The sequence below is a fragment of the Lithobates pipiens genome, unplaced genomic scaffold (genome assembly GCF_037356315.1).
Source record: "Lithobates pipiens isolate NorthernLeopardFrog02 unplaced genomic scaffold, aLitPip1_a1.2 Scaffold_22, whole genome shotgun sequence".
NCBI classification, from domain to species: domain Eukaryota; kingdom Metazoa; phylum Chordata; class Amphibia; order Anura; family Ranidae; genus Lithobates; species Lithobates pipiens.
This window is the reverse complement of record NW_027507784.1, coordinates 13,352,554-13,377,790: the sequence shown is the minus strand read 5'-3', so window position 1 is coordinate 13,377,790 and position 25,237 is coordinate 13,352,554. Positions and strand designations below refer to the sequence as shown.

The 25,237-nt window shown below is 49.1% G+C and overlaps 1 protein-coding gene across 1 annotated transcript in view; it reads left to right on the top strand.

Moving 5' to 3' along the window:
* LOC144000399 (3-oxoacyl-[acyl-carrier-protein] reductase FabG-like) overlaps positions 1–24,918 on the top strand; it is a 123,964-nt gene extending 99,046 nt beyond the window's left edge. The window contains exons 5-8 of the mRNA XM_077494212.1: positions 4,193–4,262; positions 10,841–10,877; positions 14,322–14,385; positions 24,671–24,918. Of these exons, the coding sequence (XP_077350338.1) occupies positions 4,193–4,262; positions 10,841–10,877; positions 14,322–14,385; positions 24,671–24,829 (330 nt within the window). The 3' untranslated portion in view covers positions 24,830–24,918. The remainder of the gene's footprint in view (positions 1–4,192; positions 4,263–10,840; positions 10,878–14,321; positions 14,386–24,670) is intronic.
* The last annotated feature ends 319 nt before the right edge of the window (positions 24,919–25,237 follow it).

The following is a 25,237-nucleotide window of genomic DNA, read 5'->3' as shown; positions in this document are numbered from 1 at the left end:
CGCGGTCGAATCAGTCAGACTTTGGTGTGATTGTGTGTGTCCAAGTCCGTTCATTCAAAAAGTCTGCCGAAAGTCCATCGGGAAGACCGTCAGACTTTGTCTGCCGGAAAGTCCGGTCGCGTGTATACAAGTTCTTTGGGCAAAAGTCTACGCATACTCAGAATCAAGCAGGAGGAGCCGCACTGGCTATTGAACTTCCTTTTTAGCACATCAGTCACAGCATATTTTCTAGTGAAGGTTCTGTCCATCACGTCAGTGGGAATTAGGTCTGCAAACCACAGCATGATGTGATCTGTTGGCAGGCCAGGGCAGTGTCATATGGTGGGTGGTGGTGTGCCTTGGATTAAAGCCCATCTCTGGGAAACCTTAAAGTATCAGCAGAAGTCTCCTGTAATACCCGACGCACCACTGCAATGATTGGGGGTGAAGGGGTAAGGTCTAGCGCTTTGATCAATGCTTGTCAGTCTTGTGCCTCGTACACACGATTGGATTTTCCGACAACAAATGTTGGATGTGAGCTTGTTTGGCTGAAAGTCTGACCATTTGTTGGACTTTCCTCCAACAAATGTTGGCTAGCAGGTTCTCAAATTTTCCACCAACAAAACTTTTGTTGTCAGAATTTCCGATCGTGTGTACACAAGTTCTTTGGGCAAAAGTCTACGCATGCTCGGAATAAAGCAGAAGGAGCCGCACCGGCTATTGAACTTCCTTTTTCTCGGCTCGTCGTACGTCTTGCACGTCACCGCGTTCCCACGTTCGTAATTGTTGGCCAACATTTGTGTGACCGTGTGTTTGCAAGACAAGTTGGAGCCAACACCCTTCGAACAAAAATCCACGGTTTTGTTGTCGGAAAGGCCGATCGCGTGCATGGGGCACAACACTAGGAGCAGATTTGCATTGGTGTCGGGGAACCTCATCTCCAGGGCTGCTGTTAGAAATCACGGGGCCCCATACAGCCTACACAAACATAACAGAGAACCTGCGTAAATGAGCCCTTTTATAATAGAACAGGGAGGGGGAACCAATTACAGGAACAATGCCCTGTGTCTCTCCCTGCAGCAGCTAAAAGCTGGTGGGAGGGAGAGAAACCAGCTTTTATCTGCTGCAGAGAGCCGCACAGGGTATCTTTCTGTAATTGCTCCTCATATCGACATATTGACAACACTGATTCCTCTTGCTGTTCGGGCCCCTCTGTGTGCCGGGGCCCCCTACAGGAGGACTGGTGGTCCCCCCCTATCAGCAGCCCTGCTCATCTCCGTCAAATGAAAACCTAAAACATAGAAACGGACAATACGTTCCATAAGATGTTCATTGTCTGGTCTATTCCGGAGTCAGAAAATGTCACCTACCACTGGGGACCTCGGTCTCTGCAACAGTCCACACGTGAAGGCACAGCCTAATACTGCTTGACGCAGCATGACAGCTAAACCACCAATCTCTATGCTTTAGGTTATACAGTAACATTTGTCAGAGGAAATGCTTTGCTTCCTTTAGACCCCTTTCACACTGGGGCTTTTTCAGGCGTTTTTCAGGTGTTTTTCAAGCGCTTTAGCGTTAAAAAAAGTGCTTTAAAGAAGCCTCATCTGCAGTCCCAATGTGAAAGCCCAATTGCTTTAAGAGCCCTTAGACCAAAACTGCTGCAGTCTGTGGGTCGACTTATTTCATCCTTATTGGCTGGCTTGCCGACCAGTGCTGACCGGTATACGTTGGCACAATAGCACGGCTGCGCAAATGGGTGTACAGGTACATCCCCTTTAAGATGCAGCATTGTGGGCGCGCGCGTGCCAGCCGCGTACTTCGTGACCATGCCCACGGGTCCCGTGGACTCGATGTCCGCCGGTGTCCTGCGATCGCGTCGGGTAGATGCCGGGTAGATGTAAAGAAGGCATTTCCCTGTTCTGCCTAGTAACAGGACAGAGATCACCGCTCCCTGCCATCGGGAGGAGGGATCGATGTCATGTCAGTGGTAGCCCATCCCCTCTATAGTTAGAATCCCTCCCTAGGACACACTTAACCCCTTGATCGCCCCCTAGTGTTTAACTTCTTCCCTGCCAGTGTCATTTATACAGTAATCGGTGCATTCTTATAGCACTGATCACTGTATAAATGACAATGGTTCCAAAATTTGTGTCAAGTGTCCGATGTGTCCGCCGCAATGCCGCAGTCACGATAAAAAATCGCAGATCGCTGCCATTACTAATAAAAATAAATAAATAAAAATGCCATAAATCTATCCCCTATTTTGAAGACGCTATACATTTTGTGCAAACCAAACGCTTATTGCGATTTTATTTTTTATTTTATTATTTTTTTTATTTTATTTTTACCAAAAAATATGTAGAAGAATACATATTGGCCTAAATTGAGAAATAATTTTTTTTTTTTTTGTTTTTTTTTTGTTTTTTACTTCTAAAAGTGTTTGGTTTCTTCCCAGACTTAAGCTGGGGAGTTTCCTCAGCAATGTGATGGTATTTTTCTTTCTTTAGAAATGCAGTTTCCCTCCCAGTTTCCCTTGAACAGTCAGTTCGCTTTAATCTATTAATCCAGAGAACGAGTTTGACACTTGTCATCTGTCAAATAAAAACAATGACCCCTTCAGGGTGAATACTACAGACAAGCATTTCTTTTACAGCAGCTTTCAGAAATCCAATTCTTCTGGTTTACCGGGAGTCTATTTTGGCTCTGCGATGACACAAAAGGTGTAGAACAGGTTTTGGAACTTGAGATAAACCATTTTGAAGGTGCCGTTATTCCGCTCTCGGAATTATCCAAGCCCGGTCACTGATTTGTGTTCCAACCTCAGAAGTTCTTCACCTTGTAACTGTCTCTTCTTGTCTGCAATTTTGTATTTGTTTCTGGAATATAGTAGCAAAAGGTGCAATAAATGAAAGGGGTGCACATAAAAAAATAAAAAAATAAAAAATAAATAAAAAGAGCAACAACATTTGTAAAGACTTAACACCAATTAGAGTGGTTGTAAAGGAAAACGTGTTTTTTTTTTTTTGTAGATCGATCCGGGCACTGTGCCTGGCTTGAGTTAATCTCTGACGGGGTCAGGGTCGAGCTGTGCTTCATGTGTCTATGAAAGCACACAGCCTGGCTCGGAGGAGGGAGGGGGGGCTGCATGCTTGGATAAGGATCTGGCGTGGATTTTGGGGGAGACCCTACACCTTTTTTTTTTTTTTTTGGGGGGGGAGTGGGGTTCCCCTTAATCCATACCAGACCCAAAGGGCCTGCACCCACGCCACTTTAAAAAAAAAAAAAAAACATTTTTCTATTGCTGGCAGTGGTATTTTATTGCCAGCAATTTAAATGTCATTTTCTTCTCCCATATAAATGTCAGTTTTGCTGCAGCAGGTTCTATACATGGTAGGGATGCACCACTTTACAGGCAGACCCCCCCCCCACCCCCCCACCGGGCACTATTTAAAAAAAAAAAAAAAAAAAATTCTATTGCTGGCAGTGGTATTGTATTGCCAGCAATTTAAATGTCATTTTCTTCTCCCATATAAATGTCAGTTTTGCTGCAGCAGGTTCTATACATGGCAGGGATGCACCACTTTACAGGCAGACCCCCCCCCCCCTCCCGGGCACTATATTTAAAGGAATTTCTCATTTTTATTGTTTCATTTTAAGCATCATTAAAATGACTGCTCCTGTAAAAACAATCTTTTTTTAAAAAAGTTTTTTTTTGCATTGAGACATGTCCCCCCCCCCCCCCCCCCAGGGCAGTACCCAGCCCCCAATACCCTTTTTTAGGGCCAATAGCTTACATAAAAGCCTTAAAACTGGGGACTTTTGATTCTTCATGGTCAGGTCCCATGGACTTTAATAGGGTTTTGCGGTTCAGTTCTGAACTTTTTCCATGTTCGGGAGTTCTGGTGCGAACCGAACCTGTGGGGGGGGGGGGGGGCGGTTCGGGTTTTGCTGACAGTTCTAATTTAATATATTGCATGTAGACCCAAAGGGTGACTGTAATTCCAAACCAGTAAATCCACGAAGAACACAACTACAAATAGATACAGAGATATCAAAGCAATCATCCAAACTGGCATCTGATTATATATGTGGAATCCTCATTACTATTACACTTGGTGTACCTATGAGAGACGAAGTAAAAAAAAAATGTACATTTTCAAAGGAGAATAATAAGCTACATGTTGGCCTTTTCAAATCTCCCCGTGTTTTCCAGTTCCCGGGCGTCCTGGCTTACTGCATGTCAAAGTCAGCGGTGGATCATATGACCAGATGTGCCGCTCTCGGTAAGTAGGATACAATCTCCATTTAAATGTTGAACAATTCCTTCTCAGTCAAGGAGAAATAATCCTAAACATGAGATGTGCTTGTGATTAGTAGTGCACAGATTGTGTGTAAAAATACCCTCAAGTAGGGATGAGCTTCGACTCGAACATTGCCTGTTCGCCTGTTCAGCGAACAGTGAACAATTTGGGCTGTTCGCGGCAAATTCGAAGAGCCGGGAACACCCTATACAAGTCTATGGGAGAAATCTAAAGTGCTAATTTTAAAGGGTAATATGCAAGTTACTGTCCTAAAAAGTGTTTGGGGACCCGGGTCCTGCCCCAGGGGACATGGATCAATGCAAAAAAAAGTTTTAAAAACTGCAGTTTTTTCAGGAGCAGTGATTTTAATAATGATTAAAGTGAAACAATAAAAGTGTAAAAAATCAAAAAAAAAAATCACGAGATTGCAGTTGAGGCACTTAATTTGCATGCTTTTGTCCTGCCTTGCGGCGCATTCCATCGCACCGGACAAATTCCGCCTGGCACCTGTAGTGTGTATCATTATGGCTGGGTGCTTTGATTGACATTGGCACTGCCCTAGGACATGGGCGGTGCTTTCCATCTGAGTTACGACATCACTTCCAGTTTATCACTGGCACAGGGGAAGTGATGTCACAGCTCCGTGCAACGCATGGGCCAAGCGGAGAGACACAGAGCAAAGGAAGCATGAGGAACAGACTCCTCCACCGCCACTTCTGCCTGCTGCCCACTGAAGGAGACATGGCAGGAGGAGAGGACACCACAGCCCAGTAACTGAACTGCCTTATGACACGTGTGCATCTCCTTGCAGTACTGCCAGCTTTCTCCCTCCGGCAGCTCTGCAGGGGGATCAGATCTACATACTGGCAATTGGCAAAGTGTCTCAATCTGAGGCTGCATTTGATGGGGCACAGCGAGGCTGCATTTGATGGGGCACAGCGAGGCTGCATTTGATGGGGCACAGCGAGGCTGCATTTGATGGGGCACAGCGAGGCTGCATTTGATGGGGCACAGCGAGGCTACATTTGATGGGGCACAGCGAGGCTGCATTTGATGGGGCACAGCGAGGCTGCATTTGATGGGGCACAGCGAGGCTGCATTTGATTGGGCACAGTGAGGCTGCATTTGATGGGGCACAATGAGGCTGCATTTTGATGGGGCACAGTGAGGCTGCATTTTGATGGGGCAAAGTGAGGCTGCATTTTGATGGGGCAAAGTGAGGCTGCATTTTGATGGGGCACAGTGAGGCTGCATTTTGATGGGGCACAGTGAGGCTGCATTTTGATGGGGCACAGTGAGGCTGCATTTTGATGGGGCACAGTGAGGCTGCATAAGATGGGCAAAGTGGCTGCATAAGATGGGCACTGTGGCAGCATTTAATATGGCACAGTGGGAGCATTTGATATGGCACAGTGGCTGCATTTGATGGACACAGTGGATGCGTTTTATGGTACAGTGGCAGCAACTGATGAGCACAGTGACTGCGTTTGAGGGTATAGTGGCTGCATTTTATGGCACAGTGGTGGCAATTGATGGCACAGTGGCTGCATTTGATGGCACAGTGGCGGGAATTGATGGGCACAGTGGCTGTGTTTGATCGCACAGTAGCAGCAATTGATGGTACAATGTGGCTGCAATTGATGTTTTTTTTTTACAAATTTTTCAGTTTGTTTGCGCCACCCTGAAACATTTTGAGAACCAGCCACCACTGGTAGATATTCATTATTCATTTGCTTTTGCTATGGAACTATGTCCAACTTAAATTAAGACTGTCTGTTATCAACCTTTGTAGGCTAGAGAAGGCTTAGCAACTATTGCATGCAAAAGTTTTTAATGAAATTACTTAGCAGGGGATTTTACGGTGTGCATTCTGATTTTCTGAATCACTCTTACCCATCGACATTGGCCTAGATGTAGACCATCCCATCCTAATGACCAACCACTGTCTTGGGCAGAACCCACGCCGCCACTAGGTGAAGTAGGCAGTCGTTTGAGGAGTACTTCTGCCTAGGGCGCAGCCACGACCGCTGGTTTCCCTACTCCATTACACCTCTCTGTGCACCCCCCATATTACACCTCACTGGGACACCCCACATCCCCTCTCCGAGGGGAGGGTTGCCTATGCCTCCAAACACCGACCCAGGCCGGAGCATTTATAATGCATGTTTGCTATGCAGAAAGACCAGGCTGCCTCTACTGCGCATGCGAAACCTCAGAAGGACATGTCAGCAGTGGCGGCCCGTCCATAGGGGCGCCCAGGTGCCGCCCCCCTCCAGGCAGCCAGCCACAAAAAAAATTGAAAAAAAAAATTGGAATTTTTTTTTATTTTTTGTTCCAATGGCCGTTTAAAAAAAAAAATAAATAAATAAAAAAAAGTGCTTAAAGCGGAGCTCCACTCTAAAGTGGACCTTCGCGCTGGGCGGGTAAGTGTCATTATTTTAAAAGTCAGCAGCTGCAGTATTTGTAGCTGCTGGCTTTAAAAAAAAAAAAAACGGCGGAACTCCCGCTTTGAGTGCACTGTGTTAGAGCGCCGGACACAGTGGACTATGTGAAGCGCCATCTCAATGCAATCACAAGATTGCAGACGCGGCGCTTCATTTGCGGGGTTTTAACCCGCCTTGTGGTGCAATGAAAAGTGCCGATCTGCATCCACCTGGCGCCAATAGGATTACTATAGCTGTGTGCTTTGAGTGACAGACTAGTTAGTATGTCACTTCCGGTTTTCCCTGTGTCAGACCAGTGCACCCGAGCGGAGGAGTGAACTCCTGCACTTGCCGCTATGAAACTCCAGACAATAACAAGGTAGATGCTGAATGATTCCACTGACACAGCCAAACGAGACACAGCAACACCAGTGGAGATATTAGAATCACTGACCATCAACACAAGGCTGGTCTCCTTATTTCTACAGGATGGATGGATGGGGAGGTTTCACATGGGCTGTGTGTTTTAACAAGTGCTGATCATCAATGCTTCTATTATCTCCACTGGTGTTGCTGTGTCTCGGTTTGGCAGTGTCAGTGAAGGCTAGGCTCTTGTTAAACACACAGCCCATCCTGTATATATAAGGAGACCAGCCTTGTAGTGATGTCCAGTTCATGAACGAATCGTTCTTTTGAATCGATTCTTTTCAGTGAACTGGATGAATCGATTCATCTGAGTGAACTGATTCGTTTGAAACAGTTCACTCTGCACTCGGTACATAGCAGGCCTGGTAATAGGATCCTAGAGTGAGAGAGCTCCGTCCCCTCCCTGCAACCAATCAGCTGACTCAAAGCACAGTGACACTCAGGAACTGGATACAAACTTAAAACAAGAGCCAGGCGTACACAGTACACCGAGTTAAAGAATCATACAAGTTACCAAGTTAAAGAATCATACAAGTTACCAAGTTAAAGAATCATACAAGTTACCGAGTTAAAGAATCATACAAGTTACCGAGTTAAAGAATCATACAAGTTACCGAGTTAAAGAATCATACAAGTTACCGAGTTAAAGAATCATACAAGTTACCGAGTTAAAGAATCATATCAGTTTTTAGAACCCAGTACACTGAAAGAACCGCGAGTCACCACCAGTAAAACAATACACTAAACCAAAGAGGTAGCAGCAGTGATCAGGTGGTACGGACAGCCTGAGGCCCTTTCACAATCGTGCGACTTGTCCTGCGACTTAAGACTGCAAAGTCACATGACCAGTCACACCCCGTGATTTCCAACGAGTTCAGTTCATATCTGTGCGACTTCAAAGTAGTTTTTGTACTACTTTTGTCCGACTTTGATGCGACTTGTGGCAGAGACCTCCAGATTACACAGACATTGCTTCAAGTCGTGGCAAAAATCATGGCAAAAGCACTTGACTTTCAAGTCGCACAAGTGTGAAAATAGCCTTAACGATTGAATTTTACTACCAGGGGTACTTCGCCCATGGTAGTGGTAGTAAAATCTGATCCTCATTCCTGCGCATGCGCTGTAAAGGCTACGGGCAAATCTGATGGCTAGCAATGTTAACTGTGAAGTTGGCCCATCAGAATGCAGTTCACATGCACAAAAACCCACTTTTCATTTAGGCTCCATTTCCACTTGTGCAAATTGTCCTGCGACTTTGTACTCTATGATTTCCAATGAGTATTATTCTGTGCAACTTCAAAGTAGTCCCTGCGCTACTTTGGTCCCACTTTGATGCAACTTGAGATCCATAGACCTCCGGAATACACAGGCGTTGCTTTAAAGTCGCATCAAAATTGCGGCAGGATTGTGCAACTTTCAGGCTGCGTTAGCCTGAAAAGCCTGAAAGTTGCACGATTCTGCCGCGACTTGAAGCCATGCCTGTGTATTCTGGAGGTTTATGGACCTCAAGTCACATTAAAACGGGACCAAAGTAGTACAGGGACTACTTTGAAGTCGCACAGATATGAATGGTACTCATTGGAAATCGGGTACTTCTTGTCATGCAACTTTGCAGTCCCAAGTCGCAGGACAAGTTGCACAAGTGGAAACAGAGCCTAAATGAAAAGTGGGGTTTGCGTGCATGTGAACTGCATTCTGGGGCAACTTCACAGGTAACATTGATATCCATCAAATTTGCGGAAACCTCGGCTCAGGGCCAGTTCACACTGCTACATAGTGCAAAATCGCATGCGATTTGCACTGCAGTGCAAAACACAGGCGATGTCCGTGCAATGCGATTTCAGCCATACAGATAGAATGGCTGAAATCGTATCGCATTCGGATTAAACTCGCACAGGACCCTTTTTTTGGTCCACACCAGAATCGGATCGCATGGCACCCATGTGATCCGATTCATGTCCAAACTGACACTTCGCAGTGCGACATGCGAGCTGAAATGGGGGTGTCATTAACATTGTATGACACTCCCCAGCAGTTGGCATGTGTCGTTGTGAACTGTTGTGCGAGTCGGGTGCGATGCAGGAACTCGTATTGGAATCGCAGGGTTCCCGCATCGCACAAGTGTGAACCCAGCCTGACCCAGCTGTTTGTGTATCAGCAAAATTCATGACACCGAGCTCATCTGACAACAATAGACTTGTGCTCTGCGCCGATGAACTACATCAAAGTAAACGTCCCCAAGAGGACCCGCCAACCTCCTGTGTGAATCACTCTTCTGATTCTAATCATTTAATATTGTTGAATCAGAGCTTCGCTTCACTTGCTTGTCAGTAGACTCAGCAAATGACCCGAAGAATCCATTCATTGAATCGCTTCATTTCAGTGAGCAGTTCGAAATGAACCGATTCACTTTAAAGATCCGGACTTCCCATCACTACAGCCTTGTGTGACTGACTACACACCGAGATGAGACCACAGCCAGCGTACGGGGCAGAGGAGGAGTCACAGCCGCCAATCACTAGCCATGGATTCCTGCTCAGGACAGAGCCTCATTAACAGACATGTCCTCATCACTGATCTGTGTGTGTCCATCCATCCATCCCACTCACTGTCCATCCATCCATCCCACTCACTGTCCATCCATCCATCCCTCCCACTCACTGTCCATCCATCCCTCCCACTCACTGTCCATCCATCCCTCCCACTCACTGTCCATCCATCCCTCCCACTCACTGTCCATCCATCCATCCCACTCACTGTCCATCCATCCCTCCCACTCACTGTCCATCCATCCCTCCCACTCACTGTCCATCCATCCCTCCCACTCACTGTCCATCCATCCATCCCACTCACTCACTGTCCATCCATCCCACTCACTCACTGTCCATCCATCCCACTCACTCACTGTCCATCCATACATCCCGCTCACTCACTGTCCATCCATCCCACTCACCGTCCATCCATCCATCCCGCTCACTCACTGTCCATCCATCCCACTCACTGTCCATCCATCCATCCCACTCACTGTCCATCCATCCCTCCCACTCACTGTCCATCCATCCATCCCTCCCACTCACTGTCCATCCATCCCTCCCACTCTCTGTCCATCCATCCCTCCCACTCACTGTCCATCCATCCATCCCACTCACTGTCCATCCATCCCTCCCACTCACTGCCCATCCATCCCTCCCACTCACTGTCCATCCATCCATCCCACTCACTCACTGTCCATCCATCCCACTCACTCACTGTTCATACATCCCACTCACTCACTGTCCATCCATACATCCCGCTCACTCACTGTCCATCCATCCCACTCACTCACTGTCCATCCATCCCACTCACTCACTGTCCATCCATACATCCCGCTCACTCACTGTCCATCCATCCAACTCACTGTCCATCCATCCATCCCACTCACTGTCCATCCATCCCACTCACTCACTGTCCATCCATCCATCCATCCCACTCACTCACTCATTGTTCATCCATCCCACTCACTCACTGTCCATCCATCCCACTCACTCACTGTCCATCCATCCATCCCACTCACTCACTATATATGTATATCTGAGTTTATCACTTGCTTATAATTATATAAAAAAATAAAAAAAATAAAAATAAAAAAAGCTTAAGAAAGTTATGATGCAGGTACAAATAATAGAAGTCTTCCATTAGTATCACATTTATGGTGTTTTCCTTTTATTCTAGAATTGGCCAGTAAGCAGGTCAGAGTCAATGCCGTTTGGTGAGTAGAATTATTTTATGTCCCAAGATGTTCTATCGACATACACTATATTGTCAAAAGTATTGGGATGCCTGCCTTTACACGCACATGAACTTTAATGGCATCCCAGTCTTAGGCCGCGTACACACGGGCGGACTGTTCGTCCAACTTTGTCCGCTGAACAGTGTTTCAGCGGACAGTCCGCTCGTGTGTGGGCTTCAGCGGACAGTTTCAGCGGACAGTCTGACGAACAAAGTTTTTCGGAATTTCCATAAGACTGTCCGCTGAAACTTGGTTTGAGCGGACAGTCCGCTCGTGTGTAGGCTTGTTCGGCAAACTAAGTCTAGCGCATGCTCAGAAAGAATTTACACGGCGAAGGTTGCATTGCAGTGTATCGGACGCCGAATTTCTCGTCCCGTCGTACGTGCCGTTCACGTCATCGCGCAAGTTTTCAGCGGACTGTTCGTTCGTTGTGTGTGGTCAAGTCCGCTCATGCAAATTTTGAACGGACTGTTTGTCAAACTGTTTGACGAACCTAGTTGGGCGGACAGTCCGCCCGTGTGTACGCGGCCTTAGTCCATAGAGTTCAATATTGCGTCGGTCCACCCTTTGCAGCTTTAACAACTTCAACTCTTCTGGGAAGGCCGTCCACAAGGTTTAGGAGGGTTTCTATGGGAATGTTTGACCATTCTTCCACAAGAGCATTTGTGAGGTCAGGCACTGATGTTGGAAGAGTTGGCCTGGCTCGCAGTCTCCGCTCTAAGTTATCCAAAAGGTGTTCTATCAGGTTGTGGTCAGGACTCTGTTCCTTCACCCGAAACTCACTCACTCATTCACATTTTTATGGACCTTGATTTGTGGAATGGTCCAAATCATTTGGTGGAGGGGGTGATTATGGTGTGGGGGGGGGGGGGGGTTTCAGAGGTTGGGCTTGGCCCCTTAGTTCCAGTGATCAGAATTTCGGCAAAAAGGCAGATGAGATTTTTTTCATCGACCGTGTGTACGCTCCATCGAATCCCAGCCAGCAAAAGTTTGAGCGCATATTCTCAATCTTTCGGTCGGAAAAAGTTCCTATCCGAAAATGCGATCGTCTGTTGCAATTCTGACGTGCAAATTTCTTACACGTGCTCGGAAACAATTCGACACATGCTCGGAAGCACTGAACTTCATTTTCTCGGCTCGTCGTAGTGTTGTACGTCACTGTGTCCCCGACGGTCGGAATTCGGTGTGACTGTGTGTAGGCAACACAAGTTTGAGTGGAATTCCGTCGGAAAAGCCTTGGATGCTTTTTCCGACAGAATTCCACTCAAGCTTGTGAATTCCGGTCGTGTGTACGTGGCATTAAGGTGTCGGCATACCAAGACATTTTGGACGATTTCATGCTCCCAACTTTGTGGGAACAGTTTTTTGGGGACGGCCCCTTCCTGTTCCAACATGACTGCGCAACCAGTGCACAAAGCAAGGTCCATAGATGTAGCGAAAAACGTTTGTCATGTAGTATTGTCTCTACTGGACAGAACAATGACAAACGAGGGGGTCACTGTATCTATTGCAAATAACCATTGACTCTCTTTAGCCCTTGTTCACACGGTCGGAGAATCCGACGGAATGTGTTCTATCGGACCGTGTTGTCGGATAATCCGACTGTGTGTGGTCTGCATCGGACTGATTCCGTCGGAATATCCGTCGGACCCAAATTTCCAACTTGTTGGAAATATTTCCCGACCAACTGGTTCGATCGGACATACTCCGATCATGTGTAGAGAATTTTGATCGGACAAAGTGCCACGCATGCTCAGATCAAATTCCTACACCAAAGCTATTGGCTACTAGCCTGAACGTAGTCCCATCGTAACGAAATTACGTCATCACGTTCTGAAAGATCGGATTTTTCGACAACTTAGTCCGACCGTGTGTATGCAACAGTTTCGGACAAAATCAGACTGACAAAATCAGACTGACAAAATCCGACTGACAAAATCCGACGGATTTGGTTGTTGAAATCTCCGACCGTGTGTACAGGGGCTTAAAGAGCTAAAAGGGCATTACCTCCATTTAAAAAAAGATAAAAAATGTTAAAGTACGCAAGAATGTGCTTAGGTTTTTGTGTATTTTAGTTTTTTTCACCCTAATGCCCCATACACACGATCGGACTTTCCAACAACAAAACCAGCGTGGATTTTTGTTTCGAAGGTTGTTGGCTCCAACTTGTCTTGCATACACACGGTCACACAAATGTTGGCCAACAATTACGAACATGGCGACGTACAAGACATACGTGATATCTCCATCACGAACACTAGTTTTACATGACCGAGCGCTTCCGGCTCGTACTTGATTCCGAGCATGCGTGGACTTTTGTCCGACAGACTTGTGTACACACGATCGGAAAGTCCGACAACAAACATTTGCTGGCGGAAAATATGAGAACCTGCTAGCCAACATTTGGTGGTGGAAAGCCCGACAGCAAATGTTGGATGGAGTAGCGTACACACGGTCGGACTTTCCGCCAACAAGCTCACATCCAACATTTGTTCTCGGAAAAATCCGATCGTGTGTACGGGGCATACCATAAAACAAACATAAAAAGGAGGAAAAAACTCACATTTTTCTAAGCAATATGGAATGTTTTTTATTTTTTATTTTTTTTCATAAGGTATTTTGCATAAATGTTAAATTTTGTAAAAAAAAGTATAAATATCTTAAAGCGGGAGTTCCGCCATTTTTTTTTTTTTTAAAGCCAGCAGCTACAAATACTGCAGCTGCTGACTTTTAAAATAATGACACTTACCCGCCCAGCGCGCCCGCGATGTCGGCACCCGAAGCCGATCTCTCGATCGTCTCTCGGGTGCTACCGCCGCCATCTTGGGTATGGGAATCAGGAAGTGGAGCCTTGCGGCTTCATTTCCCGGTTCCCTACTGCGCATGCGCGAGTCGCGCTGTGCAATAAGGACGGTCCCCGCTGCCTCTGGGATCCGTGTGTTTCCCAGCAGACAGCGGGGGACCTTCGGAAAGGGGCGTAGATTCTGCGAAAAGGGGCGTAGATTCTACAGAATCTATGCCAGAAGTGGGTGCAGATACCTGTACTGTACAGGTACCTACACCCCCCTCCCCCCTGAAAGGTGCCAATTGTGGCGCCGGAGAGGGGGAGGGTTCCAATGAGCGGAAGCTCCACTTTAGGGTGGACATCCGCTTTAAATATGGCTATTAAGGAGCCTGATCCACAGCATCATCTTAGATAAGTAAATTTGTACAAAAGAGGATACATTCCTTGGAAAATGTATATTTTTTTGATATATGTATACCATTATGTATTTTAAAATAAATTAAATACGTTTTTGCAAGATTTGTTTTGTTGGCTAAAATTTGGGGCACCATATAATCAGAAGGCCGTGATCATGAAAGTGTTTTGCATCATTCTTCCCTTACATGTTTCGTCTGACAATGTCTCTTCTTGTCTTCCAGTCCCGGGGTGATTGTAACCGAAGTTCACAAGCGGGGTGGAATGAGCGAAGAGCAGTACCAGGAGGTACGTACCTGTAGGGGCTTTCACTCTCTATGTTAATTAAGAAACCTTCCATTTTTTTTTTTCCACGGATTATGTTGAGCAAGCTATGGTGGCCGTACCACACCTCCACGCCTCGATGCTATTGGATGCAGAGAGAGACCCAGTGCGTCCTACAGAGAGTATTGGGGGATCGTTCACATAAGTGCTGAGAAGCCTTTATTCACCATGATACTGAACATGGCCCCAGCATCAAATACCAATGATCGTTTAGCCCCGTTGGCCACCCAGTTGTGTGACCATAGCATATTTAATATTCACTAGTGTCTCCCTGATTCTCCTCCCAGCCAATCAGGAAGCGGGTCCCCAAGACCCGATTAGCCAGGGAGTCTTAGGAGAAGCAACGACCCCGGAGCAAGATCCTTGTCATCTGCCTCCTAAGGTAAGGAGGCCCCTGACCGCCGTTATCCCATCCATCTCCTGTGCGGGGTGATCATCGCTATCCTGTCCTCCTCCTGCAGGGGGGATCGTCACCTTCTCGTCCGTCTCCTGCGGGATGAGGGGGCTGTTGTTGGTTTGGTGCCCCCCCCCAAAAAAAAAAATATTGCGCACCAGCCGCCACTGGCTAAGATGATTTTTTTTGATCATGGACACATGAACTTTGTTGTTAGCACCGCATCCCTATATGACGTATATGGACAAAAGAAGGTGTTAGAATTTTTTTAGGTGCAAAAATAATATCAAATATATTTATTAAAAAGATTGTTTATTTTTTATTTTGAAAGGCAAAATAAAATTATTATTATTTTTTTTTTTTAAACACAAAGCAATCGTCATGTACAGTATTACCAGGACAGCACTGTATGATGGATATCCCAACACGTTTCACCCCATAAGTCGGGCTTCTTCAGGGGAGGCTGTCCAGTTTTGAAGTACACGCCTTCTAACATAAATAACAAACAGAAAAAAATGCAAAATCATAAATAGGTCAACTCATTTCTAGTTTTATATGGTATATGTTGCATCATATTATATCAACTCAGTCACATAATGATTTATATGAATATAATCCTCATTCCTTTGTGTTTTAAAAAAAACTAAACTGAACTCCAGACAGATATAAGGGACACAAATTTATGTAACGCTGCAATTATTTGACCTGGTATCCGCATCTCGCAGCATAGGGAGCCAGTCAGTTGTGTTGCAGTGCTCATGGGCTAACAAAGGACAAGATGAGAGCAGCGAGAGGAGCTCATCAGTCTTCTGCCTCTCTGCCTTCTGCTGGCAAAGGTGGGGGAGGGAAAAGATCTGTAAATGTAGCTGTGTAATTCACAGGACTGGACGGACGGAAGTAGAACTCTTCTGGCAGATAAAACGGCTCCCACAAATGTATTCACCTCATTTATTTAGCTGTTTGCCTAGAGTTCAGCTTTAAAACTCTTTTTTGTTTGCTTTGGAGCTGCTGCCACTATTGGAAGATTTTTTTGTTTCTTCTCTCCTGTTTCCTTATCCTTCTTTCAGCTCTCTCTTCTTGAGTCTTGGCATTGATCTCACAGCTCCTTCTCTCCTTGTGTCTTGGCGCTCTTCATTCTCAGCTCCTTCTCTCCTCGTGTCTTGGCGCTCTTCTCTCTCAGCTCCTTCTCTCCTCATGTCTTGGCGCTCTTCTCTCTCAGCTCCTTCTCTCCTCGTGTCTTGACGCTCTTCTCTCTCAGCTCCTTCTCTCCTCGTGTCTTGACGCTCTTCTCTCTCAGCTCCTTCTCTCCTCATGTCTTGGCGCTCCCCTCTCAGCTCCTTCTCTCCTCGTGTCTTGGTGCTCTTCTCTCAGCTCTTTCTCACTGTGTGTCTTGGCATTTGTCTCTGTTTTTCTCTCCATTGATCTCTCGGCTCCTTCTCTCCTCGTGTCTTGGCGCTCTTCTTTCTCTGCTCCTTCTCTCCTCCTGTCTTGGCACTCTTCGCCCTCAGCTCCTTCTCTCCTCGTGTCTTGGCGCTCCCCTCTCAGCTCCTTTTCTCCTCGTGTCTTGGCTCTGACCTCACGGCTCCTTCTCTCCCCGTGTCTTGGCACTCTTCTCCCTCAGCTCCTTCTCTCCTCGTGTCTTGGCTCTGACCTCACGGCTCCTTCTCTCCCCGTGTCTTGGCACTCTTCTCCCTCAGCTCCTTCTCTCCTCGTGTCTTGGCGCTCCCCTCTCAGCTCCTTTTCTCCTCGTGTCTTGGCTCTGACCTCACGGCTCCTTCTCTCCCCGTGTCTTGGCACTCTTCTCCCTCAGCTCCTTCTCTCCTCGTGTCTTGGCTCTGACCTCACGGCTCCTTCTCTCGCCGTGTCTTGGCACTCTTCTCCCTCAGCTCCTTCTCTCCTCGTGTCTTGGCATTCTTCTCCCTCAGCTCCTTCTCTCCTCGTGTCTTGGCGCTCTTCATTCTCAGCTCCTTCTCTCCGCGTGTCTTGGCGCTCTTCTCTCTCAGCTCCTTCTCTCCTCATATCTTGGCGCTCTTTTCTCTCAGCTCCTTCTCTCCTCGTGTCTTGGTGCTCCCCTCTCAGCTCCTTCTCTCCTCGTGTCTTGGTGCTCCCCTCTCAGCTCCTTCTCTCCTCGTGTCTTGGCGCTCTTCTTTCTCAGCTCCTTCTCTCCTGGTGTCTTGGCGCTCTTCTCTCTCAGCTCCTTCTCTCCTCGTGTCTTGACGCTCTTCTCTCTCAGCTCCTTCTCTCCTCGTGTCTTGGCACTCTTCTCTCTCAGCTCCTTCTCTCCTCGTGTCTTGACGCTCTTCTCTCTCAGCTCCTTCTCTCCTCGTGTCTTGGCGCTCTTCTCTCTCAGCTCCTTCTCTCCTCGTGTCTTGGCGCTCCCCTCTCAGCTCCTTCTCTCCTCATGTCTTGGTGCTTTTCTCTCAGCTCTTTCTCACTGTGTGTCTTGGCATTTGTCTCTGTTTTTCTCTCCATTGATCTCTCGGCTCCTTCTCTCCTCGTGTCTTGGCGCTCTTCTTTCTCCGCTCCTTCTCTCCTCCTGTTTTGGCACTCTTCTCCCACAGCTCCTTCTCTCCTCGTGTATTGGCACTCTTCTCCCTCAGCTCCTTCTCTCCTTGTGTCTTGGCTCTCTTCTCTCTCAGCTCCTTCTCTCCTCGTGTCTTGACGCTCTTCTCTCTCAGCTCCTTCTCTCCTCGTGTCTTGACGCTCTTCTCTCTCAGAGCCTTCTCTCCTCGTGTCTTGGCGCTCTTCTCTCTCTGCTCCTTTTCTTCTCTCTCAGCTCCTTCTCTCCTCGTGTCTTGGCGCTCCCCTCTCAGCTCCTTCTCTCCTCGTGTCTTGGTGCTCTTCTCTCAGCTCTTTCTCTCTGTGTGTCTTGGCATTTGTCTCTGTTTTTCTCTCCATTGATCTCTCGGCTCCTTCTCTCCTCGTGTCTTGGCGCTCTTCTTTCTCTGCTCCTTCTCTCCTCCTGTCTTGGCACTCTTCGCCCTCAGCTCCTTCTCTCCTCGTGTCTTGGCGCTCCCCTCTCAGCTCCTTTTCTCCTCGTGTCTTGGCTCTGACCTCACGGCTCCTTCTCTCCCCGTGTCTTGGCACTCTTCTCCCTCAGCTCCTTCTCTCCTCGTGTCTTGGCTCTGACCTCACGGCTCCTTCTCTCCCCGTGTCTTGGCACTCTTCTCCCTCAGCTCCTTCTCTCCTCGTGTCTTGGCGCTCCCCTCTCAGCTCCTTTTCTCCTCGTGTCTTGGCTCTGACCTCACGGCTCCTTCTCTCCCCGTGTCTTGGCACTCTTCTCCCTCAGCTCCTTCTCTCCTCGTGTCTTGGCTCTGACCTCACGGCTCCTTCTCTCGCCGTGTCTTGGCACTCTTCTCCCTCAGCTCCTTCTCTCCTCGTGTCTTGGCATTCTTCTCCCTCAGCTCCTTCTCTCCTCGTGTCTTGGCGCTCTTCATTCTCAGCTCCTTCTCTCCGCGTGTCTTGGCGCTCTTCTCTCTCAGCTCCTTCTCTCCTCATATCTTGGCGCTCTTTTCTCTCAGCTCCTTCTCTCCTCGTGTCTTGGTGCTCCCCTCTCAGCTCCTTCTCTCCTCGTGTCTTGGTGCTCCCCTCTCAGCTCCTTCTCTCCTCGTGTCTTGGCGCTCTTCTTTCTCAGCTCCTTCTCTCCTGGTGTCTTGGCGCTCTTCTCTCTCAGCTCCTTCTCTCCTCGTGTCTTGACGCTCTTCTCTCTCAGCTCCTTCTCTCCTCGTGTCTTGGCACTCTTCTCTCTCAGCTCCTTCTCTCCTCGTGTCTTGACGCTCTTCTCTCTCAGCTCCTTCTCTCCTCGTGTCTTGGCGCTCTTCTCTCTCAGCTCCTTCTCTCCTCGTGTCTTGGCGCTCCCCTCTCAGCTCCTTCTCTCCTCATGTCTTGGTGCTTTTCTCTCAGCTCTTTCTCACTGTGTGTCTTGGCATTTGTCTCTGTTTTTCTCTCCATTGATCTCTCGGCTCCTTCTCTCCTCGTGTCTTGGCGCTCTTCTTTCTCCGCTCCTTCTCTCCTCCTGTTTTGGCACTCTTCTCCCACAGCTCCTTCTCTCCTCGTGTATTGGCACTCTTCTCCCTCAGCTCCTTCTCTCCTTGTGTCTTGGCTCTCTTCTCTCTCAGCTCCTTCTCTCCTCGTGTCTTGACGCTCTTCTCTCTCAGCTCCTTCTCTCCTCGTGTCTTGACGCTCTTCTCTCTCAGAGCCTTCTCTCCTCGTGTCTTGGCGCTCTTCTCTCTCTGCTCCTTTTCTTCTCTCTCAGCTCCTTCTCTCCTCGTGTCTTGGCGCTCCCCTCTCAGCTCCTTCTCTCCTCGTGTCTTGGTGCTCTTCTCTCAGCTCTTTCTCTCTGTGTGTCTTGGCATTTGTCTCTGTTTTTCTCTCCATTGATCTCTCGGCTCCTTCTCTCCTCGTGTCTTGGCGCACTTCTCTCTCATCGCCTTCTCTCCTCGTGTCTTGGCGCTCTTCTCTCTCAGCTCCTTCTCTCCTCGTGTCTTGGCGCTCCCCTCTCATCGCCTTCTCTCCTCCTGTCTTGGCACTCTTCTCTCTCAGCTCCTTCTCTCCTCGTGTCTTGGCGCTCTTCTCTCTCAGCTTCTTCTCTCCTCGTGTCTTGGCGCTCTTCTCTCTCAGCTCCTTCTCTCCCCAAGTCTTGGCACTCTTCTCCCTCAGCTCCTTCTCTCCTCGTGTCTTGGCACTCTTCTCTCTCAGCTCCTTCTCTCCTCGTGTCTTGGCTCTGACCTCACGGCTCCTTCTCTCCCCGTGTCTTGGCACTCTTCTCCCTCAGCTCCTTCTCTCCTCGTGTCTTGGCACTCTTCTCCCTCAGCTCCTTCTCTCCTCGTGTCTTGGTGCTCCCCTCTCAGCTCCTTCTCTCCTCGTGTCTTGGTGCTCCCCTCTCAGCTTCTTCTCTCCTCGTGTCTTGGCGCTCCTCTCTCAGCTCCTTCTCTCCTCGTGTCTTGGCGGTCCCCTCTCATCGCCTTCTCTCCTCGTGTCTTGGCGCTCTTCTTTCTCAGCTCCTTCTCTCCTCGTGTCTTGGCGCTCTTCTTTCTCAGCTCCTTCTCTCCTTGTGTCTTGGCGCTCCCCTCTCATCGCCTTCTCTCCTCGTGTCTTGGCGCTCTTCTCCCTCAGCTCCTTCTCTCCTCGTGTCTTGGTGCTCTCCTCTCAGCTCCTTCTCTCCTCGTGTCTTGGCGCTCTTCTGTCTCAGCTCCTTTTCTCCTCGTGTCTTGGCGCTCTTCTCTCTCAGCTTCTTTTCTCCTACTGTCTTGGCGCTCTTCTCTCTCAGCTCCTTCTCTCCTCGTGTCTTGGCGCTCTTCTCTCTCAGCTCCTTCTCTCCTCGTGTCTTGGCGCTCTTCTCTCTCAGCTCCTTCTCTCCTCGTGTCTTGGCGCTCTTCTCTCTCAGCTCCTTCTCTCCTCGTGTCTTGGCGCTCTTCTCTCTCAGCTCCTTCTCTCCTCGTGTCTTGGCGCTCTTCTCTCTCAGCTCCTTCTCTTCTCTCTCTCCTCGTGTCTTGGTGCTCTTCTCTCAGCTCTTTTTCTCTGTGTGTCTTGGCATTTGTCTCTGTTTTTGTCTCCATTGATCTCTCGGCTCCTTCTCTCCTCGTGTCTTGGCACTCTTCTCCCTCAGCTCCTTCTCTCCTCATGTCTTGGTGCTCTTCTCTCTCAGCTCATTTTCTCCTCATATCTTGGCGCTCTTCTCTCTCAGCTCCTTTTCTCCTACTGTCTTGGCGCTCTTCTCTCTCAGCTCCTTCTCTCCTCGTGTCTTGGCGCTCTTCTTTCTCAGCTCCTTCTCTCCTCATGTCTTGGCGCTCCCCTCTCATCGCCTTCTCTCCTCGTGTCTTGGCGCTCTTCTCCCTCAGCTCCTTCTCTCCTCGTGTCTTGGTGCTCTCCTCTCAGCTCCTTCTCTCCTCGTGTCTTGGCGCTCTTCTCTCTCAGCTCCTTTTCTCCTCGTGTCTTGGCGCTCTTCTCTCTCAGCTCCTTCTCTCCTCGTGTCTTGGCGCTCTTCTCTCTCAGCTCCTTCTCTCTTCGTGTCTTGGCGCTCTTCTCTCTCAGCTCCTTCTCTTCTCTCTCTCCTCGTGTCTTGGCGCTCTTCTCTCTCAGCTCCTTCTCTCCTCGTGTCTTGGCGCTCTTCTCTCTCAGCTCCTTCTCTCCTCGTGTCTTGGCGCTCTTCTCTCTCAGCTCCTTCTCTTCTCTCTCTTCTCGTGTCTTGGTGCTCTTCTCTCAGCTCTTTTTCTCTGTGTGTCTTGGCATTTGTCTCTGTTTTTGTCTCCATTGATCTCTCGGCTCCTTCTCTCCTCGTGTCTTGGCACTCTTCTCCCTCAGCTCCTTCTCTCCTCGTGTCTTGGTGCTCTTCTCTCAGCTCTTTCTCTCTGTGTGTCTTGGCATTTGTCTGTTTTTCTCTCCATTGATCTCTCGGCTCCCTCTCTCCTCGTGTCTTGGCGCTCTTCTCTCTCAGCTCCTTCTCTCCTCGTGTCTTGGCGCTCTTCTCTCTCAGCTCCTTCTCTCCTCGTGTCTTGGCGCTCTTCTCTCTCAGCTCCTTCTCTCCTCGTGTCTTGGCGCTCTTCTCTCTCAGCTCCTTCTCTTCTCTCTCTCCTCGTGTCTTGGTGCTCTTCTCTCAGCTCTTTTTCTCTGTGTGTCTTGGCATTTGTCTCTGTTTTTGTCTCCATTGATCTCTCGGCTCTTTCTCTCCTCGTGTCTTGGCACTCTTCTCCCTCAGCTCCTTCTCTCCTCATGTCTTGGTGCTCTTCTCTCTCAGCTCCTTTTCTCCTCGTGTCTTGGCGCTCTTCTCTCTCAGCTCCTTTTCTCCTACTGTCTTGGCGCTCTTCTCTCTCAGCTCCTTCTCTCCTCGTGTCTTGGCGCTCTTCTTTCTCAGCTCCTTCTCTCCTCGTGTCTTGGCGCTCCCCTCTCATCGCCTTCTCTCCTCGTGTCTTGGCGCTCTTCTCCCTCAGCTCCTACTCTCCTCGTGTCTTGGTGCTCTCCTCTCTCAGCTCCTTCTCTCCTCGTGTCTTGGCGCTCTTCTCTCTCAGCTCCTTCTCTTCTCTCTCTCCTCGTGTCTTGACGCTCTTCTCTCTCAGCTCCTTCTCTCCTCGTGTCTTGGCGCTCTTCTCTCTCAGCTCCTTTTCTCCTCGTGTCTTGGCGCTCTTCTCTCTCAGCTCCTTTTCTCCTCGTGTCTTGGCGCTCTTCTCTCTCAGCTCCTTTTCTCCTACTGTCTTGGCGCTCTTCTCTCTCAGCTCCTTCTCTCCTCGTGTCTTGGCGCTCTTCTCTCTCAGCTCCTTCTCTCCTCGTGTCTTGGCGCTCTTCTCTCTCAGCTCTTTCTCTTCTCGTGTCTTGGTGCTCTTCTCTCTCAGCTCCTTCTCTCCTCGTGTCTTGGCGCTCTTCTCTCTCAGCTCCTTCTCTTCTCTCTCTCCTCGTGTCTTGGTGCTCTTCTCTCAGCTCTTTTTCTCTGTGTGTCTTGGCATTTGTCTCTGTTTTTGTCTCCATTGATCTCTCGGCTCCTTCTCTCCTCGTGTCTTGGCACTCTTCTCCCTCAGCTCCTTCTCTCCTCGTGTCTTGGTGCTCTTCTCCCTCAGCTCCTTCTCTCCTCGTGTCTTGGTGCTCTTCTCTCTCAGCTCCTTTTCTCCTCGTGTCTTGGCGCTCTTCTCTCTCAGCTCCTTTTCTCCTACTGTCTTGGCTCTCTTCTCTCTCAGCTCCTTCTCTCCTCGTGTCTTGGCGCTCTTCTCTCTCAGCTCCTTCTCTCCTCGTGTCTTGGCGCTCTTCTCTCTCAGCTCCTTCTCTCCTCATGTCTTGGCGCTCTTCTCTCTCAGCTCCTTCTCTCCTCGTGTCTTGGCGCTCTTCTCTCTCAGCTCCTTCTCTCCTCGTGTCTTGTCGCTCTTCTCTCTCAGCTCCTTCTCTTCTCTCTCTCCTCGTGTCTTGGCGCTCCCCTCTCAGCTCCTTCTCTCCTCGTGTCTTGGTGCTCTTCTCTCAGCTCTTTCTCTCTGTGTGACTTGGCATTTGTCTGTTTTTCTCTCCATTGATCTCTCGGCTCCTTCTCTCCTCGTGTCTTGGCACTCTTCTCCCTCAGCTCCTTCTCTCCTCGTGTCTTGGTGCTCCCCTCTCAGCTCCTTCTCTCCTCGTGTCTTGGTGCTCCCCTCTCAGCTCCTTCTCTCCTCGTTTCTTGGTGCTCCCCTCTCAGCTCCTTCTCTCCTCGTGTCTTGGCGCTCTTCTCTCTCAGCTCCTTCTCTCCTCGTGTCTTGGTGCTCCCCTCTCAGCTCCTTCTCTCCTCGTGTCTTGGTGCTCTCCTCTCAGCTCCTTCTCTCCTCGTGTCTTGGTGCTCTCCTCTCAGCTCCTTCTCTCCTCGTGTCTTGGTGCTCCCCTCTCAGCTCCTTCTCTCCACGTGTCTTGGTGCTCTCCTCTCAGCTCCTTCTCTCCTCGTGTCTTGGCGCTCTTCTCTCTCAGCTCCTTCTCTCCTCGTGTCTTGGTGCTCCCCTCTCAGCTCCTTCTCTCCTCGTGTCTTGGTGCTCTCCTCTCAGCTCCTTCTCTCCTCGTGTCTTGGTGCTCTCCTCTCAGCTCCTTCTCTCCTCGTGTCTTGGTGCTCCCCTCTCAGCTCCTTCTCTCCTCGTGTCTTGGTGCTCTCCTCTCAGCTCCTTCTCTCCTCGTGTCTTGGTGCTCTCCTCTCAGCTCCTTCTCTCCTCGTGTCTTGGTGCTCCCCTCTCAGCTCCTTCTCTCCTCGTATCTTGGTGCTCTCCTCTCAGCTCCTTCTCTCCTCGTGTCTTGGTGCTCTCCTCTCAGCTCCTTCTCTCCTCGTGTCTTGGTGCTTCCCTCTCAGCTCCTTCTCTCCTCCGTGTCTTGGCGCTCTTCTCCTCTCGGCTCCTTCTCTCCTCGTGTCTTGGTGCTCCCCTCTCAGCTCTTTCTCTCCTCGTGTCTTGGCGCTCTTCTTTCTCAGCTCCTTCTCTCCTCGTGTCTTGGCGCTCTTCTCTCTCAGCTCCTTCTCTCCTCGTGTCTTGGCGCTCTTCTCTCTCAGCTCTTTCTCTTCTCTCTCTCCTCGTGTCTTGGCGCTCCCCTCTCAGCTCCTTCTCTCCTCGTGTCTTGGTGCTCCCCTCTCAGCTCCTTCTCTCCTCGTGTCTTGGCGCTCCCCTCTCAGCTCCTTCTCTCCTCGTGTCTTGGTGCTCTTCTCTCAGCTCTTTCTCTCTGTGTGACTTGGCATTTGTCTGTTTTTCTCTCCATTGATCTCTCGGCTCCTTCTCTCCTTGTGTCTTGGCACTCTTCTCCCTCAGCTCCTTCTCTCCTCGTGTCTTGGTGCTCCCCTCTCAGCTCCTTCTCTCCTCGTGTCTTGGCGCTCTTCTTTCTCAGCTCCTTCTCTCCTCGTGTCTTGGCGCTCCCCTCTCAGCTCCTTCTCTCCTCCGTGTCTTGGCGCTCTTCTCCTCTCGGCTCCTTCTCTCCTCGTGTCTTGGTGCTCCCCTCTCAGCTCTTTCTCTCCTCGTGTCTTGGCGCTCTTCTTTCTCAGCTCCTTCTCTCCTCGTGTCTTGGCGCTCCCCTCTCAGCTCCTTCTCTCCTCCGTGTCTTGGCGCTCTTCTCCTCTCGGCTCCATCTCTCCTCGTGTCTTGGTGCTCCCCTCTCAGCTCTTTCTCTCCTCGTGTCTTGGCGCTCTTCTTTCTCAGCTCCTTCTCTCCTCGTGTCTTGGCACTCTTCTCCTCTCAGCTCCTTCTCTCCTCGTGTCTTGGTGCTCTCCTCTCAGCTCTTTCTCTTTGTGTGTCTTGGCATTTGTCTCTGGTTTTTCTCTCCATTGATCTCTCGGCTCCTTCTCTCCTTTTGCCTTGGCCTTGACTTCTTACCTCCTTTTCTGCTCTCATCCTGACATCGATCTCTCAGTTCCAATCTCTCTCTCTCTGCTTCCAGTTCCTGAAGCGCACAAAGGAAACGCATGCCCTGGGGCGTCCTGGCAAAGTGGAGGAAGTGGCACGGACAATCGCTTTCCTGGCATCAGATGCAGCATCTTTTATCACTGGAGTGACCATGCCGGTGGATGGCGGCCGCCATGCTATGTGCCCACGATAGATCTACAGACAACAGAGAAAATTGTGATGGATTTCCTCCTAGGGTTTATATCAGTAGATAAGCAATTAATAAATCTCCAATTTTCCATATATCGGTCTGTACAATCGCTTTACTATTTACCTCCTTTCTATCGGTCTGTCTGATTATTGATGAGGACGCAGTTCACCAATGGTGCATTGTATACTTTTTATACTTATGTATAGAACTCTGTGTGTATACCCCATAGGCCTTTTTACGTCTAAAGTTCAGACGGACCTAGAAAGAGAAGCTATTGGCTACTGGCTATTGAACTTTCTTTTTCTAGTCCCGTCGTACGTGCTGTACAGCACCCAGGGCCGTCTTTAATATTGATTGGGCCCTGGGCAAAACTTTTCTTGGGCCCCCCCCCCCCCCATGCCGTTTTGCTCT